The following is a 17,395-nucleotide window of genomic DNA, read 5'->3' on the forward strand; positions in this document are numbered from 1 at the left end:
GCCAAGGGGTCCGCAGCTTAACGTCCCATCCGACGGACGGCGTACTCACTCAAAGTGCCCTCCACAAAGCACCTCAAGCAGGGATCGAGATACCTCTGAAAAATATTCAACACCGCCGGGATTTGAACCCGGGCCCTCTGGGTGGGAAGCCAGTACGCTAGCCCCCGCACCATCTCGATCCCCCTTTGACTAACTATTTACAGTGAGGTTAGATAGGTGAATGCACATAGGCTATCGGTGAGAGTTACAGATGACTGGGCAGAAGTCTATCAAATGCTTCTGGGAAATAAAGCAGGCATGACACATCAATTGATCCAAGCTCCTTATGCTCTTCTGATTACACAAGATTAATGAAAGAATGAATCAAAACTAAAAGTATAGCCTATGATTTAATTTCAAAACTTTTGAGCTTGTTGAGTTGGTGTTTTACATGTGGATTTTTTCATGAATAATTTTGATTCCAAATTTTGACCTTCATATATTGAGCCAGCCTTTTTCATGTTTGCAAGGATAAAACAACTACTCAGTAACTAGAACTAGGTTTTCCATCAAGGTAGCTATTTTTACTGTTTACGTTAACCTAATCTATGCACCATTCAATTATGAACTGAATTTATCCATAGAGAATGGTAATTTCTATTCTTGATAAAAAAAATGGGTCGAAGAAATGCACATAACTTATTTTTGTGAATAACTACACAGATATTCAAAAACATTTCTTTTTAGCCAATTGCAAAACCGGATTGTACAGCCAAAATTCTAGATAATAACAACTTAGCAGCTACAATTTGTTGGGACAATGTAAATTTTACTGAGCCATGAATTCATGCTGACAAAAATTTCTGAAATAGTATTTCAGAGTAACTAAGGCCTATTTCAGTCAGAAGAATCTCCTTATTTTACATGATTTCTCACATACACAATTTGCACTGAAGCCATATAAGCAATGTATGCCGTATCCCCTAGTCAGTCAAACTGAAAAAGGTGATGCTACCAATTAAGGGCTCAATATTAAACTATCAACCCCTAACAGTTTTTTAAGCTGATTTCAAAACTAATTTTACCGCTATACTGGGGACATGGCAGTCCATGGGAGAGAGCACTGAGCTACTGACTGGAGAGGCTGAGTTTCATTCTGTGTGATGCCTCTGGGCAATGTCAGCTTTACCAAAGCTGTTCGATTTTTCCATTGCCAGACCTTCCTAGGAAACCATAGCCAGCTCAGGGAAAGGAACTGGATCCCTCCTTAACGTGTGATTTTCAATTACCATTGGGCTTAGTACTAGGTGAGCTCTACACTGGCCCATCAAACCAACCTTTGTCTTGATAACTGAAGATTGTAGTGCTGGATCTTATCATTTAATTCCAAAGCAATAAGATGTATTTCTACAAGGTGATGGATAAGATTGTACATTTAATGAAGCCTACCAATATTAAAAATAGCAGAGAAATTCATCACCATAAAACCATAAAAAAGTTCTTCTTAAAGGAAACCTAATTTAACAAATATCAGATAAATTTTAATGATGAAATGGCAGTAAACGGTCAAAGTATTTCAAAAATAAATGCTCCACGAGAAGAAATTCTGCACTAAGATTGTAATCACTTCTGCATTTTAATCAAGAGTATGATACAAATTAGCTACCTTTTGAAAGCTTTCAAAGATAAACTAGGCGAAAATCACCACAAAATACAAGTTTCTCTTTGGGGTGACATAGGACGGGCATTACAAAAACTGATCAATATTCCCAGATGGAATTACTATATACTAATCAGTTGTACAAATAATAAAATTCTTGTGTTATTCTGAACTGTAAAATCATAGATCTGAAGAGTATACATTAGCGGCAAAATGGAATTCATATTGAGTTTCTGTTGATTCTCAGTGTCAATGGTTTGTGTGTCTCCATGCATTGTCTTGGTGTAACAGATTAGGAAAGCCAAAATAAAATTATTCTAATTTAATAAGAACTATAAAAACAGAAGTTAAATGAAATATTTAAAAATGTGTGATTAAAAATCTGTTGTGAATACTCATGGCATATAACTCTGAAAATAAATAATGGGGAGTAGAAAATTTAATTAATAAAACAACACTTCAATGTCAAACATTCAGAAGAAACTATGCACATAAAATTTTTTATATCATTTCCAATGAAGCCTAATGATTATACACCTCAAAATATGATCTAGATTTCTGTCTGCCTAAATTCTGGAGAAAATGTTGCTTGTTAGGTACACATAATGAGAAAGTAATTCTTATTCATTTACTATCATCCTCTATTTATTTTTTATTCATTTATTTCATCCTCTAACACTACTAATAACTCACAATTTACGAATTCCAGAATCTGACTTCTTCCAAGGAGCATCATCTGGCTCAAATGGTAGAGGACCTTGAACTGGGGCGTCTTCCTCTGCCTTGTCGTCTGCCTTATCTTCTGAAGTTTCCTCTCTGACACGAAATTGAAAAAATTGACAAAATGAAAAAACAACTGTGTATGAGCCTCAACTTGTCTGCCTATGAGAGGGTTACAAAGTTACAACTTACTCAGGTTTTGGCTTTGGGCGATATGTTTCCAACTCATCTTCCAAGTCACTTACTCGAGCTTTAAGCTCATTGCGCTCATGCAATATTTCCTTCAGCTCAGCTGTGGTAAACCTGGGCCTCTCGGGATCATCCGGATGGTACCTCTCCACATATGAGGGCTGTTGGTCCTAAAAGTATTTTTAAACTCTTGCAAAATCATTTCACACACAGTGGAACCCAAGAGAGGCATAATTATTAAGGATTCATACCAAAAGTAATAGTTTAACCAAAAGAATGCAAGTTTAATTTTATTACCTCCTAATATAAAGTGACACCATGAATTTTTTAGGAGAGCAGGAAAAAAATATTTCATATTGTAGTAGGCAAATAAATGATGATGTAAGTGTATTTTCATGTTTAATATCTCTTATGTACTTTAAGTGCCTCATATGTATAAGAAGTACTACAGACATCAAGCAAAGAATAGCCCAAGCTAAGAGAGCATTCACAATGCAAAGACAACTGATGTGTTCAAAGGAGATGGAACTACAGATGAGGGAACAATACGTGAAAAAATTCGTGTGCAGCATGGCACTCTATGGACCAGAAGCATGGAGCATTGGAAAAGTAGACCAGAAAAGACCAGAGGCCTTTAAAACCTGGTGCTGGAGGAAGATGCTTAAGATAAAATGGATGGATAAAATAAGAAATGAAGAAGCATACAGAAGAATAGACGAAGAACAGACCTTATTGAACACCATAGAGAAAAGAAGAACCAGATCAATTGGCCACACCCAGAGGCACAACTCGTATCATTGAAGGAAAAATAGAGGGAAAAATCTGAAAAGGAAGGCTAAGGGACATATACATGGGACAAATAAAGAAGGAAGTACATTGCAAAAAATACAAGGAAGTAAGCCAATTAGTACCAGATAGGGTAAGATGGAGGGCTGCAGTCTGGTTGAATCTTATGATAGAATGACCAATGATGATCTCATATAATTAAAATAAAAGATATAATTTAAACATAACTTGAAAATGTAAGAGGGTGCAGTAAACATTAAATGAAAAAGTCCTCTCACAGGAAATTTTTAAGTACAACATCCCTCATAAAAATAAGAGACCTATATTAAATTTAGATGAAACTGGATACTATAAATACAGGTACACCGTGTTATGTTTTTTACCACCAAAAATACAAACTATCCATTGATACATTCCAATCTCATTGAATCCTAAAAGAAAGAACAAAGATGAGTTACTTATTCATTGTTGCCTTCAATGCAATACATTATGAGGACCTACTCGTACGAGATCACAATCACTATTTAAAGACTAACTGCCTACTTACTTAGTAAGCCTGAGGAAACAGCAACATAATGTGAGAAATGGTGTTCCTAGTGACTGCTTGGAGAATAATATTCTATGGTGCTAATTTAAAGTGTGAATATTTAACTACCTAGCAAGTTTCCTATACACTAGTCTACTTCTTACAGAAGCTCTTGCTTCAGCAAAATTGCTAGATTTTTTTATGTTTTCTGGCCCCAGTGGTGGCGGGGTAACGTCCTTGTCTGCAACCCAGAGGTTGTGGGTTCGATTCCCACCTAGGTGGTTTTTCCTCCACCTAGGGCTTGGGTGTAAGTAATTGTCAAATTGTTACATCAATGTTCAAAGTCCGATGTAAAGGTCGAAGTGCTGTTTTGGACTAATGCAAAATAAAAATTTTTAAAAATAAATAAATTTCATTTTGACTTTTTCAAAGCAATATGAATCAATATCAATGTGCTGACTAACATGAGTCAACTGCCATAGTGTACCTTAATTCATTTTTTTATAAATACTCATGTTGGAGAAACAAAATCACAACATTCTGTATAGCTCACATCATTACATTGTCATAGAAATTCTCTTAAGATCAGTTGTGATTTTTGTACAAATTATCAGAAAATTTAATGTCAAAAATAAGTTTGAATGAACACATAGGGATAGCAAAAATATAAATACTTACAGTTACATATGGGCATAGTTACATATGTGCAGTTAAATCTAGGAAAAAAATCAATAAAAAGTGGCTCATATATCTGTGAGGTAGTTGGATTTCATTACAATTCTGGGTTCAGAAACATTAATATGAATTTCCTCAAAATTATATTTATCTATATAAAGACCAGCCCATACTATAAAAAAATTAGCTAAACTTGAACATAATGCAAATTTTGGGTAAGTGAATTTGAGTGTTCACTGTACATAACAGCCAATTATATGCAACAGTAGTCCAGAAGTTCAGGAATTACAGCAGAGAAATTAATTGATCAACCACTAATTACCCCAACAGGCTTTAGACTAGTTCCCTGGCACATAATTTGCTGCCATTTCCATAAAACTCTGATCGCTTTCCATCCTTGATCTGCTGGTCTTTCTCGCAAAATCTGATTCATGCTGAGAATTTGAATAAAATAATTATCCCACCCATCTATTTCTATATTCTGAAATATTATAATCGGCATTTCCACTGAACTCTGACAAATGCTCTCCATAATTCACTATGCATACAAAGGTATCTGGACTGTGTTCAATGGGCTTATTTTGTTAACTTGCCCTGTAGTTTCTTCACATATCTTCTCAATCCTAAATCTAAAACTTATTTCAAACTGAATAACCGCTCAGGTGGTCCAATTTTCTTTTGATAACCTATAATGTTACCATAGCCACATGGTCTGCATAGTTCGCATAAATCCTATTTTTGGGATGGATTAAAAAATTGAGTGTGCAACATCTACTGACTCAATCCCCATAAATTATATAAATGAGTCAAGATACTCCATTTTTTCTAACCTTAATATACTTCTGCAGGTATGTCATACACTTCAACTGCCTTTTTCACCTTCAATCTAAATATTTTTTCTACCTCAATTCCTAGCTATCTTGAACCTTAGTCATCTCAACCTTTAATCAACCCCAGTTTATATCCAACTACATTGGCCTATTAATGTCAAAAATTTTTCCTATGTACTGCTTTGAGTGCCTTTCTTTTTCTCATTTTCTTCAATTAATAAATTTATATATATATAAACAAAGTGGGTCGTGGTAGTCCAGGGGGTAGAGCGTAGGACTACTGATCGGAGGGTCCCGGGTTCGATTCCAGGGCAAGTCTCTGGGTGCTTACAGCTCCACCCAAGCTATGTGATTTTTCAGGTACTAAATCTTCCTGGGAAACCATAACGGGCACAGGGAAAGGAACTGGCCCCCCTACCCTGATGTGTGAATTTCAAACACCGTATAGGGCTTAATACTGGGTGAACTCTACTATCACCTACTAAACCAACCTTCGGGTTGATTACTGTGTTCATGGTTTATGGTTATATAAACAAAGTTAGTCTCCACCAAACTTGTACAAACATTTGAATGTTACCCAGGAGAAATATGAGATATATATACAAACAAAGTATTTAAAATATTGAAAAATATTAAAAATCTTATAAGGTTTACACTGGAAACAGGACTTAGTTCTGCTGACAGTTCAAGGCCCACTTTAATCATGTCATCATGGAATTTGGGTGCTACATGAGGTTACGTATCAGCCACTCAGGGTGTACCCTAACCAAATGGTACCTTAACCAATTAATTACAAGACACCCATCCCCCAGTGGCCAATTTCCCCACTTGGCACTAAGATATCTCATGAATGTTGATGAAAGGATTAGATATCAAGTCGGAGTACCATTTAGCACGATAAAATAAACTGAGATACAAAACTTCAATGTTGAATAGAATAATAGATAAAAAAAAGACAATTTCATGTGTAACTTAACTTTTTGCAGTCTATCTGATCCGCCATTTTGCATAATCATTTATTTATATACCTAAATCCCAATTGGTTAGACTTACTGATAACCAGCAAAACTACATATGAAGTCGAGTTCACATCAATAAAAGTAAAGACAATAGTTTGAGCCAAACTCAGATTTTGATGTGTGGCATCATCTTCAGGATTAACATAAATTGTTTCCAAGATAGTACTAAAGACTACATTTCACTTTGGAAGAAGGGAAATTTGGAATTTTTTTCTCCTGGCATCTTCTGATAGTGATGTTTCAGAGAAATCCTGATATCCACTCTTTCAATCTAAAACACCACTAAAAAATTTGTATGAAATCACATCTTTATATTGCCTTAACATTTTAACATATATTATCAAATTAAACTGAGTTTCCTTCAATGATGGTGATTTTTCACTTCATTGAAATGCTAAATGTATCAAGTGCTTCCTTAGGATGACAATATTTCAATGTACTTGAACCCACCTGTAAGTTTATGCCATACATAATTCTTATTTCAGCCAATAACAAAATCAATATCTGTGCAATTACCACAAAAATGACAACTCACCAATGACTCTGAGAGATCTTCATTTTCCTTCTGGGCTATGCCAAGACGTTGCCGAAGCCTTCCAATCTCCCTCTGTTGATCTTGCAGCTGCGCCAAGAAGTCGGCTCTCTCATCTACTAGACCCCTTACTTGTGCCTGTGCCCCATGGTGCTTGCGCCTCAACTCTCTACCAACCATGCTCAACCTCTCTACTTGCTCCTGAATCTGCAGGCAATTGTGCCAAGAGTGAATAACATGGTTCTTAACATGGCCATTTAAAAAACCTTCAATCTTTTTAACACATCATTACCAGGGGAATAAGATTTTCCAAACAAATTTAATGATTAATAATTGACCAATGAACTAATCAAATCAGACACTTTGTCCTTATAGTTCTTCATTCTTAGTCATCTAATTACTGGCTTAACCATGAAAATATGAATTTTGAAGAAAAGTTATTGCAATACAATGGCTTCAATTATTCATTGAGAAAATTACTTCTGCAATAAAAATGAACAAAACTGCAAAAACACACTTTTACTCCCACAATCTAAATTTGTTCAGTAACATTTCCAGTGATGATTGTCATATCTGCATGCATATGAGTTTGATCTCAGTTTCTGTCTCATAAATAATAGAAATAGCCCATCGATAAATAATGTTGGATGCAGCATGTCAAGTGCACACTCGTTTTGCATTCTTCTGTGTCAGCAGGATGAACAAGCAAGTGTAGCATGAAACTATTGTTCTCATGCCTCCAAAGCATCCCATTTCAACACAGCTTTTTTCTACATTTTTTTTAATTCTGCAATTGCCTCCTTAATAAGCAACATGTATGTATCATGGGTTATGGTGGCCTTGAAATCTACATAATGCAAAAACATTTATTCCATATCGGTCTCATATTAAGTGTTCATATGTGCTCAATGTGATGTATGTACGCAGTGAATTGATTCTACACCATGCAAAATGTTTACACATCTAGATGTTTGGTACACTGAAATGAGATTATCTGGCAGTAATCAGCATTAATCCTCTTTTGACAGTGGAACAGGCACCTCTATCTACAGATGGTACAGGAAATTGAAGCTCAATTATGCAAATGTTCTACCCTGGAATTCAGCATGCATGCAAGTTTAGCAGATGCCAATTAACTTTAGTAAATGAATCTGTTTGTTTTAATTCATTTAAAGCTTTATTGATTTATTCAAAAATCAACGACAACAAAGCTTCACTCCACCCATATAACAAAGCTTAATCTAAACTCGGGACTATAACAGGTCCATACATATTCAATGATAGATTTAAAAATATTATTCCCCATGCCTGAAAACTCAAATTTCCAGTTTACTCAAGTCATGGGCCCATTACCCATAATTTCTTAGTTCTTCTTCCTTCATTGTTTTGGTGAATTGTAAATTTTCATGCATTTCTTCCTTATGCTTATGGTAGACCAACATCATGGTGAATGTAAGCATGTTTTAATTGATGGAGTTAAAAACAGCCTGACAAACTATGGGCAAGTCCTTGAGTTAACCAATAATGTGAAGCAAGCCTTAATCAGAACTTCTATAAAGTGCCCACCCTTCTTAACATTCAGTTTCTTTGCTGGTCCAACAGTGATTTCCATATAATCTATGAATATAATACCCCTACTCAACAACTGCATGCTTCATGGGATTTTACTCTCTTTGGTAATGGAAAAGGCTTTCAATATTTTTTCTGAACTTCTTAGACCAAGACCATTTCACAAGGGGCATATCCTTAGCAAATATTTAGCATATTTTTATGACAGCAAGTTATTTAAAATTCCCATCAGGGCTTTGACATCAGAGATATTGAAACAGTATTTCTATTATTTTCATAATTCAAATTTGAAAACATGGGCATGATATTTTGAAGGAATGGCAAGATGACCTGAACCATTGAATGATGATGACAAGATCATGGCAAAAATTATAAGGAAATCAATTTTGCAAATTTTGAGTGGTCTCATTGCAGTTTAAAAATTTCTCATAATTTAAGATTTAATTTAATTATGAGGGATAATTATCTTTTCCATGCTTCCAATTTTGTAAAAGGCATACTTTGTCAGCCTTCCTCTAATTGTGCAGCGACTTTGGCAATGAAAGTGACATACTGAGCTGTGACTGGATGGAGTGATTTCTGCTAATTATCAAAAACCACAAACAACATGTTTTCAATACAGAAAATTTGTTAACTCTTCTCCCATACTTTGCCATTTCTATCCATGACACAAAAAGCGGGAGTGGATTGGCAGAAAACTGACAGAAGAAGGTTTTATTCTAAGTTTTTGTTTCAGTGCTTATGGAGAAAAAGAGGTACCTCATGTGATTGGAAAATCTCTTCGGCTGAAGTGTTTCAAAGTTGATAAGACAATGTGGGAGTGCCTTGACATGCAAATAAGAAGGCATGAATGACTTCTACATTTATTCAATTGCAATTGTAGTTATTTGAAACCATCTATCCAATCACGTCTCCCTCCACCAAATGGCTACATCTGTTAACAACCATTTTTCAGTGGAACCTTTGGCAGTCGATTGATACAGGTTTCAGAATAGGACATTGCACACTTTTTACAAATTGTGAATGCTATATCTCTAGTGTACATCCTATGTCTAAAGAAAATAAAGGGATGTATTGTTTTTGCCATAAGAATAGCAATTTTTTGGGACCTATCATGGCAACAGAGAAAAATCCTTGAAGTCAACAAATTGCATAGTTACAATTGTGATATGGTGAACCTCAAACCATAATGACTAAATTATAACAATTTTCCACTAGACATTAATTTATTACACAAGACAGTTTCAACAAGCCAAATCATTTTCAAGTTTGAACCTGAAGATGGTGTAGTGCAGATAGAGAGAGATGTAGAACCTGCACATAATGAACCATCATGACCTGAAAATTAAGCACTATATCGAAACTGGTTGTGTAATAAATCAATATTTAGCAGCCAAGTGTTTTCATTCAGTCATCATTACCAGACAAGTTGCCATAATGATATTAGTAACAACTATAAGTTTGTCACTAGTCTATGTAATCCTCAAATGAGTTCTTTAATCAGGAGCAAATATAAATAATTTTGTCACAGAATTATAAACAAAACATTTGTCACAACATGAATAAATTGAAGTTTTGACTCAATTTCAACCAGAAAAAAAGCCATTTATTTATTTAAAACCGAATAAAATCTAACTTTCCAAAATTGGGAAGGAGTCAATGTGTAAGCCCCATGGCCCAAAATATCCAATTTGAAAATGAATTTCCAAACAATAATAAGATGGTATATTCTAAGCCACAAACTACAATCTAAAATACTTCAATAAAACAGAAACTCATTCATTGAATATCAGGAACATATTCGAATCCTACCACTGAAAAGAGTAGTACTTACAGCTTCAAGTTCAGAATTCTTGGCCAGTATCTCATTATCTCTTGCACGTATGGCCTCTCTCTGCCTCTCTACCGTCTGGCGAAGACGGCATAACATCTCCCAATCACTGGATGCACCTCCTCCTTCAACACCATCCCCACCACCTGAGTATAGGTAGTATTAAAAAATAGATCAGAGAAAAATACAAAGGCATCAACTTCTAACACTTAATAACTTCCTAATAAGAAAGCAACCATTCTATATCACGTGAACTGCTTGCATAAAAAATTCAACATTGAATGAAAAGTATATACATTAAGGGCATCTGGAATATGATCTCTTGCCCCAACTGAACATTGAAATATCCTATACCTTAATCAAGTCTATCTCAAAAGACTCAATTTCGAATGGAGCCATTCTCAAATCATGTTGTCAGAATGGATAACAAGATGTCTGAGAACCTTTTCTGCACGAAAGGGCTTAAAATGACTCTTAATATGATAACAGAGCAAGAAGTTTTTCTGCCCACTCAAATAAACTTCTTTCACTCAAAAGCCTAAGCATGCATTATAACAATATTTGAGCTGAAGGTTTAAAAATAAAAGAGCCAGAAGGGCACTCAAGGTTGCGAAGCATCTACATTTAAAAAAATGAGGGCCAAATAATAAAATCACTAGTGCCTTAATAACTGGAGTGAAAGGAAGTGAGAAAACTCAAATCTTCCCTTCTGTCTTGGGCACTCATAGTACCCTACAGAAATCTGGAGATCATCAAAAAAATATGCCGCTAATGATTTCTAAATAGCTTTTGACAAAGCCCAGGTAATATTCCAATGATATGTCTTATATATCACTTGAGGATAGCATTGCATTAGGCAAACAAGAATGATGAGAAGTAAACTTCGTATATATTAGTTTTTTTTATATTTAGGGTCACAGACGTAAATTGTCAGTTGAATTAGAACAGCAGCGAAGGAGTTAAATCTACAAATTAATTTTGTCCCCCACATACTGGTCAAGGGATAACTAAAAGAGCATCACACATTTACCATAACTCTACTAATCATACTAACTTATAAATATCTCCGACCACCACAAAAACATTCCAAATTGATTTATGCCAAGGAATCATGCATTGCACTAGTCTGGTAAGATTTAAAATTGCCTATCTTTGGAGGATTTAGGGAAATTATGTAGATACACGTCACCAAAATTTTTTAAGCTCTCTGTGCATCAGGCAAATTTATTAAAAAATATTTCAAAAAATTATATTGGAAAGTGAACTATTTAATTACAATCTATGGCAGAGCCTTTTTGCATTTTTGGATACTTTTAATTCTGAGCCACAACTTGCATGAGGAACTGGGGCTTCTCTTTTCATCATCCTTCACCAAAATTTATTTGGAATCTTAAGCAAATTCTACTGATTTTTGAGCACTGACTCTCCAAATATGCAAGTTAGTTTGAATATTTCTACCCCTTAACAATATTCCTATCTATAGATATCAGTTACTAGCTGTATAAAATTTCAGGAATCAAGTATCATCTATATTGGGAACTCTTTTCATCGAAACCTGAAATGTGGGCAGTTCAATGGTAGGACTTCTGCGCGATTAGAATACATTTTCATAGGATCCTCACATATACCATGCAAAACATGAAAATTTACCAGACAATCATTCACCATCTGGTTAGGTTTATGGTTTAACTCCAGAACCTTTAATCATTCAGTAAGAGCAGACTGTGAAAAGGCTAGTTTTGTATTGAGATTTTAGTTTTGACATATTTTTGTTCTTTGCATTAAAACTTTTTTTTACAATTGACTAATTTTTTTCTCAATTCCCATGGTAATTACTATTCTTGATCTGTGATACTGATCACTTAACTCAAACAGTGGAATCAAGTTCAATAAAATCATTTACAGAAAAGCCCCCAAGCTTTCATTAACCTTCCATTCAATAATTGGATTTATGATCATTTACAGAAGTGCTAAAAAAATGGCCATGTCTTATGAATAAATAATTTCCAAAAGAATTGCAAAGGTATTCAGGCACTCTAGAGCAGCGACACGAGCATTATTTTCTCACTGCTCACTGGCTACTTAACTGCCACTTTCAGTATGATTATTGACCGCTCGTCATTCCTAACAAACCAAAATATCAGCTAAATTTCCTCACTACTACATTCCATGACTAAATTCCTAATTTCCCCAAGCTTTGTATGGTTTTTTTGAGCTGTGGTTACCTAATCAATCAGTTTAATCCTCTTTGTAGACTAAAGCTGCTGCTCATGCTAAATACTTAAGTATTTAGGCACCACAGAAAATAACTTTCGATTATAAAAAAATAATGAGCAGTGAATACACACACCTCCTGGACCAGAACCATCACCCGCCATACCATTCTTTTCTGCAAGGATAGAAGAAAGACGTCGATTTTCATCTTGAAGACGAGATACCATGGCCAGTAGATCCCTTGATTCTTGCCTCCAGTGCTCTTCTATCTGCTCCAGTTCCTGCTCAAAAAAATTGGCCACTTCATTGTTGGATAATCAAGCATAATTCATTTTTTTAAAACATAATGGTTCCCACTCCCTAGCACTTTCCTCACGTAGACAGCAGTAGTATCGAATAATCAAAAAAACAAAAACTTTTTCTTTAACAAGGGAACTTAGGATAGAGTGGATACCATAGGGCTATCGAAACTCTATTATGATAGCACGATGAAGCTGAATTAAGATGTTATATTTGCTATAACAATTGAACGCCCATCCTGCAATTTTGGATGCACCCTTCGTTCTAGAAGTTAGATTTAAGCTAATAAGTCAATCGGAATAAATAAATTCCATAATTAAAACAGCTGTTTTTAAGTGACAAGGTATATTTATACCATAAAGTTACAGCAATTAACACACCAAAATCTGAAATCAAGGGCAGGAACACCTAGTAAAATATGCTAATTGCAAATTCAATTGTGTTTCATGTTATGAAATTTAATTGGAACAACAAATTAATCAATCTATAAATTCAACTATGATGAGGCTAACTTCAACCCATTTCAGACAACGATAAAATCGAATAATTAGGCTAATAAGGCCTAAATCATGAGTAAAAAGAGCTATAATCTAGTTCTCATGAGTAAATGATTTGGTATCTTTATATTTAAACTATGGTCGGTACTCATTTCTTAAGATATAACATAGCATATTGCTATGACTACATAATAACAATGCCACCGCCCACCTTTTCGAATCTCAGCCGCCCTTCAGCTTTCTCAATCTTGTCATGTTCCAGGTGAGAGATTCTCGCACGAAGTTCTTGAACAGTAGTATTTTCCCTGTCATTCTTGGTAGCCAGTCTTTCCAAATGCTCAAGGGCGTTGATTACTTTCGGCATGAGACTTGTGACGGCCTCTGTTCCATGGGTATCGATGATTTTTTCGAATTCTTTACCAATCTCTGAGGCTATGTCATAAACATCCACGACTGATACATCCTGATCACATTCTTCCATTTCAGAATAGTAATCCAATTGGAACGGCATTAAGAATTCGTAAAAAAATCCCCTTAATGACTTCCTATACACCAGCAGCACGTACGAATGAGTCAGGGCAGAATGGCAGATAGAGTTATTCAAGAAGCCAGGACCACCTACGTTCTTCCCAGACCTATGAACATATTTACCAATGTTTACTCCCACAATTTAGACGCAACAACCGATGGCGAAGATTGTCAATAAATTCATTCAATCAATTACACTGGTAAAAGAGAAACGCCCATAGACTGTATTATATGCTTATTACATCAGTATAAACGCATTCCAATATTTGACGTATCTTAAATCACTATTGCCCAATAATTTCCCTAATGTTTCAGTCTTTCACAACATTCTTGAGATAGTAGGCTTTCCCTATGAACTTGTCATCAGCTCTGGTTCTAGCGTTGGTGCTGCCAAGTGTGGGTATAATGATAACTATTTTCGCTACAAGAAGCGGTAACCCCTCCCATTTCGTTAATTCTAGATTCCATTCCTTCGTAAAATATGATTAATGACGCGTATCTATTACCCTTGCATAGCTTTAAAACCATATTCATTTAGAATATTAATTTAAAATTAAGTTCAAATCACTATTGTCCATCTAAAATGCAATAAATTATATTTATAAATTACTAAACATTGTTGAAAAGAAGGCACCTTATGCTTGCATATCAGTACCACAAAAAACCGATGCATAATAAATTAACGGCGGCTATGCACTTACGCCAATAAAATGGTTCTCTTGGTTACAAAAAGTAGTATCTTATAGACAATATATTTAGTTGGTAGTTGTGTCCATCGATAACCTACCTTAACCGGTTGATCCCTATAAAAAATAATGATGGGATGTAACTGAACAGCAGTGTGTGAAAAGATGTAGGTACTTTTAGGAACCTTACCTTTTAAGGAAATAATTATTATCCAAAGACCATATATGGTCTAAATGTAGGTGTAGAATTCTCCTGGGAAAGATACGAACATAATAAAATATTAGACTAGTTACACAACTTAATCATTGTCCATCAACAGTAAAATTTCTTGCTTCATCAAGAAATATTTCACTTTTATCATTTATGTATTCTGTGGATGATTTAGATTTTGGAAGGGAGTAATACATTTTTGTTTCCACTGAAGTGCTGTTGCACCAGATCTTGATCCAAGTGACATGTATATTGTTGTTATTTACTGTACCATACCTACCAACTTATTCCATATATAAAGAAGTTCCTTTTCCATTGCATAAAGTAATTAAGTTCCAAACATAGCCACAAATTGTAATCTCTTCAAGTGAGAGGAATAATCATTGATAATAATCAATGATTCATAGTGACGTCAAAAACCATGTAAGAAAGAGCATTGGCTGCTCAGCTGCCTTTGGCAAGGCAATTGTTTATGTAATCCTGAATTAGACAATTCAGGATACTATCTATATTAATTGTATTCTAGTTCATGACCAACAGCTGAACAAATGAGTGTATCAATCACGTTGACTGTTCAAGAGCAAGAGAGGTCACCAAGCAAACAACCTCTATAACAGCCATCAGCAACCAATCGTGTTTTGCAATAGCTACAGCAAATTATTCACAATTGCCCAGGGGCCGGCACTCATGAGTGACACTCATGGAGCGCATATGTTGTGGTTGTCTATTGCTTTGGTGCCTCTACCGATTCATTAGCTACTCATTTCCAGCACCCTGTTGTGGAATTCTGTCGGGTTGATGAACTTGGAAGTGTCGGAAAGAAAGGAATATTGGAAGTGTCCATGAATTGACAGTCAATAATTTTAGGTCACCAGATATATTCTACTCTCATGTTGAAAATATATTATAATATGTAATATCATAATTTTTATGCAATGCATGTAATTCAACAAAGTCTATTTTTCATCAGCTGAATATGCAAATGATAAAAATGTTTTAAAATGACAAAAATTATCTCAGTGTTTTATGCAAATTATTAATTAATTCCCCCAAATACTTTGTGATACTTAATTTCAATGGTTTATCCTGTAAAATGGAATATTAATCAAATTATCATAGTAATCCCTCGCAGCCATGTTTATTAGTACTAGGTATCATGTAATACCAACAAGGATAGGAATAAATATATGTGATTAGTGAGGTCAAGTGGGAAAATTCCTTGTGCTAAAAGGATATCCAGTGGAGGGCATTCTGTATGATTAAATGAAGCACAAAGACTTCCAAACCAATACTGTCACACATCAAGTCATCTCAATCTTATGCAATACAATTAAAAACACCCGAACAAGCTTGAGACCATCACTTATTCAGACCTAGACTATGCTTTTCAATATAGCCCTTGACCTTAATGGGCACTCTAGATTGGGGCACTCAATTAGTGCCCATTCAAGTTATACTTGAGTAGGCCACACACACAGCTGATTAGATGCAAGGGAGAGCTGTGTTCAAGTCGAACAGAGTGCTTCCAAACCAGCAGTCAATACCATAGGGGCTAAAGCCTAGTGAAGCCAAGAGAGGAAAAACCTTGGGAGAGGATAGCTGAACCTGCGTTTTTTCTAAAACAGCCAAACCCAGTGCTAAACATATCAACATATCAAAAGGGGAAATCCTTCCACAGCCACATTGAAGACAGCAGAAAACAGCACAACAGAGGACCAAAACTGTTATCATAGGGATGTGGAATTTTAGCATGCTGAAGACAGAAAACATTGATCAGAAGATGAAGAGAGCAAATATAGATCTTTAAGGACTATGTGAGTTTAGATGAACAAATATTAACTGTGATCATTAAAATGACAGAAATAGACTATTATAAAACAGAGGGTAAAAAGCCAGTGACAAGGAAGTGGTAGAAATAAACAAGTATAAAACATAAAGCATTTAAATGATAGAATATGATTAATAGCGTTATGAGCTAAAAAATGAACTTGAGTCATATTTAGGCCGGAACGTCGCTAGGAACAAGTAAGCCTAGGGAGGAAGATGTTAAAGTGCACACAATTAACTAGAGTAAGTGTTAGGGGATGTTCCTGGAAGGAAACATTTAATAGTGATGGGAGATAGGAAGTGGTGGGCATCGGAAATGATGGGAGCAGACACCGTTTATAAACAAGAAATTACTATTGGGAGAAAATAGTTGGGCAGGAGAAATGGTTTAATAAAAAACAAAGTTATGGTTTAACCCGGTTTAAACAAAAAAGAAATACGGGCACATCTGGAAAATAATTTAGGTTTTAAGTTAGATTATACAGAAGCAACAGGGGAAAATATATTCACACTAGGACTTACAGGTATCCTACCAATTGTAGCTGTACTTGACGGTTCATAAAAACCATTATGCAAAATCATGAACTTTTAAAGTAATTCCACACCAACTTAGCTTTTAAATTCCTTATTTCAGCTCATCTTTAGATTTCCATTAATGCGCAATCGCCTAATCTTCTCCGTCTTCCACATTTACCTAACATTATCCCATTGATTTAACCCTTCAAAATTCTAGATCCAAGTACCTTCTCCATTCAGTTCTTCTACCTTCTTTGACTTTTCACAACAGCTCATTCACCTCATATGTATACCTTCCTC

General features: G+C 35.2%; 1 protein-coding gene across 3 annotated transcripts in view; it reads right to left on the minus strand.

Annotated features, from left to right (window-relative positions):
* The window catches only part of Rilpl (Rab interacting lysosomal protein like), a 35,174-nt gene extending 20,941 nt beyond the window's left edge, over positions 1-14,233 (minus strand). For 2 of the 3 annotated variants that reach the window (XM_071591731.1, XM_071591733.1), the window contains exons 1-6: positions 13,539-14,233; positions 12,667-12,811; positions 10,320-10,462; positions 6,920-7,123; positions 2,552-2,718; positions 2,333-2,455 (exon numbers count right to left, since the gene is read on the minus strand). In XM_071591731.1, coding sequence (XP_071447832.1) covers positions 2,333-2,455; positions 2,552-2,718; positions 6,920-7,123; positions 10,320-10,462; positions 12,667-12,811; positions 13,539-13,838 — 1,082 coding nt within the window. In that variant the 5' untranslated portion in view covers positions 13,839-14,233. The remainder of the gene's footprint in view (positions 1-2,332; positions 2,456-2,551; positions 2,719-6,919; positions 7,124-10,319; positions 10,463-12,666; positions 12,812-13,538) is intronic. The other variant, XM_071591732.1, reaches the window with a different exon arrangement.
* Between the last annotated feature and the right edge of the window lie 3,162 nt (positions 14,234-17,395).

The sequence above is a fragment of the Hetaerina americana genome, unplaced genomic scaffold, assembly GCF_022747635.1.
Source record: "Hetaerina americana unplaced genomic scaffold, ioHetAmer1.1.p SCAF_5, whole genome shotgun sequence".
In the NCBI taxonomy this organism is placed as follows: domain Eukaryota; kingdom Metazoa; phylum Arthropoda; class Insecta; order Odonata; family Calopterygidae; genus Hetaerina; species Hetaerina americana.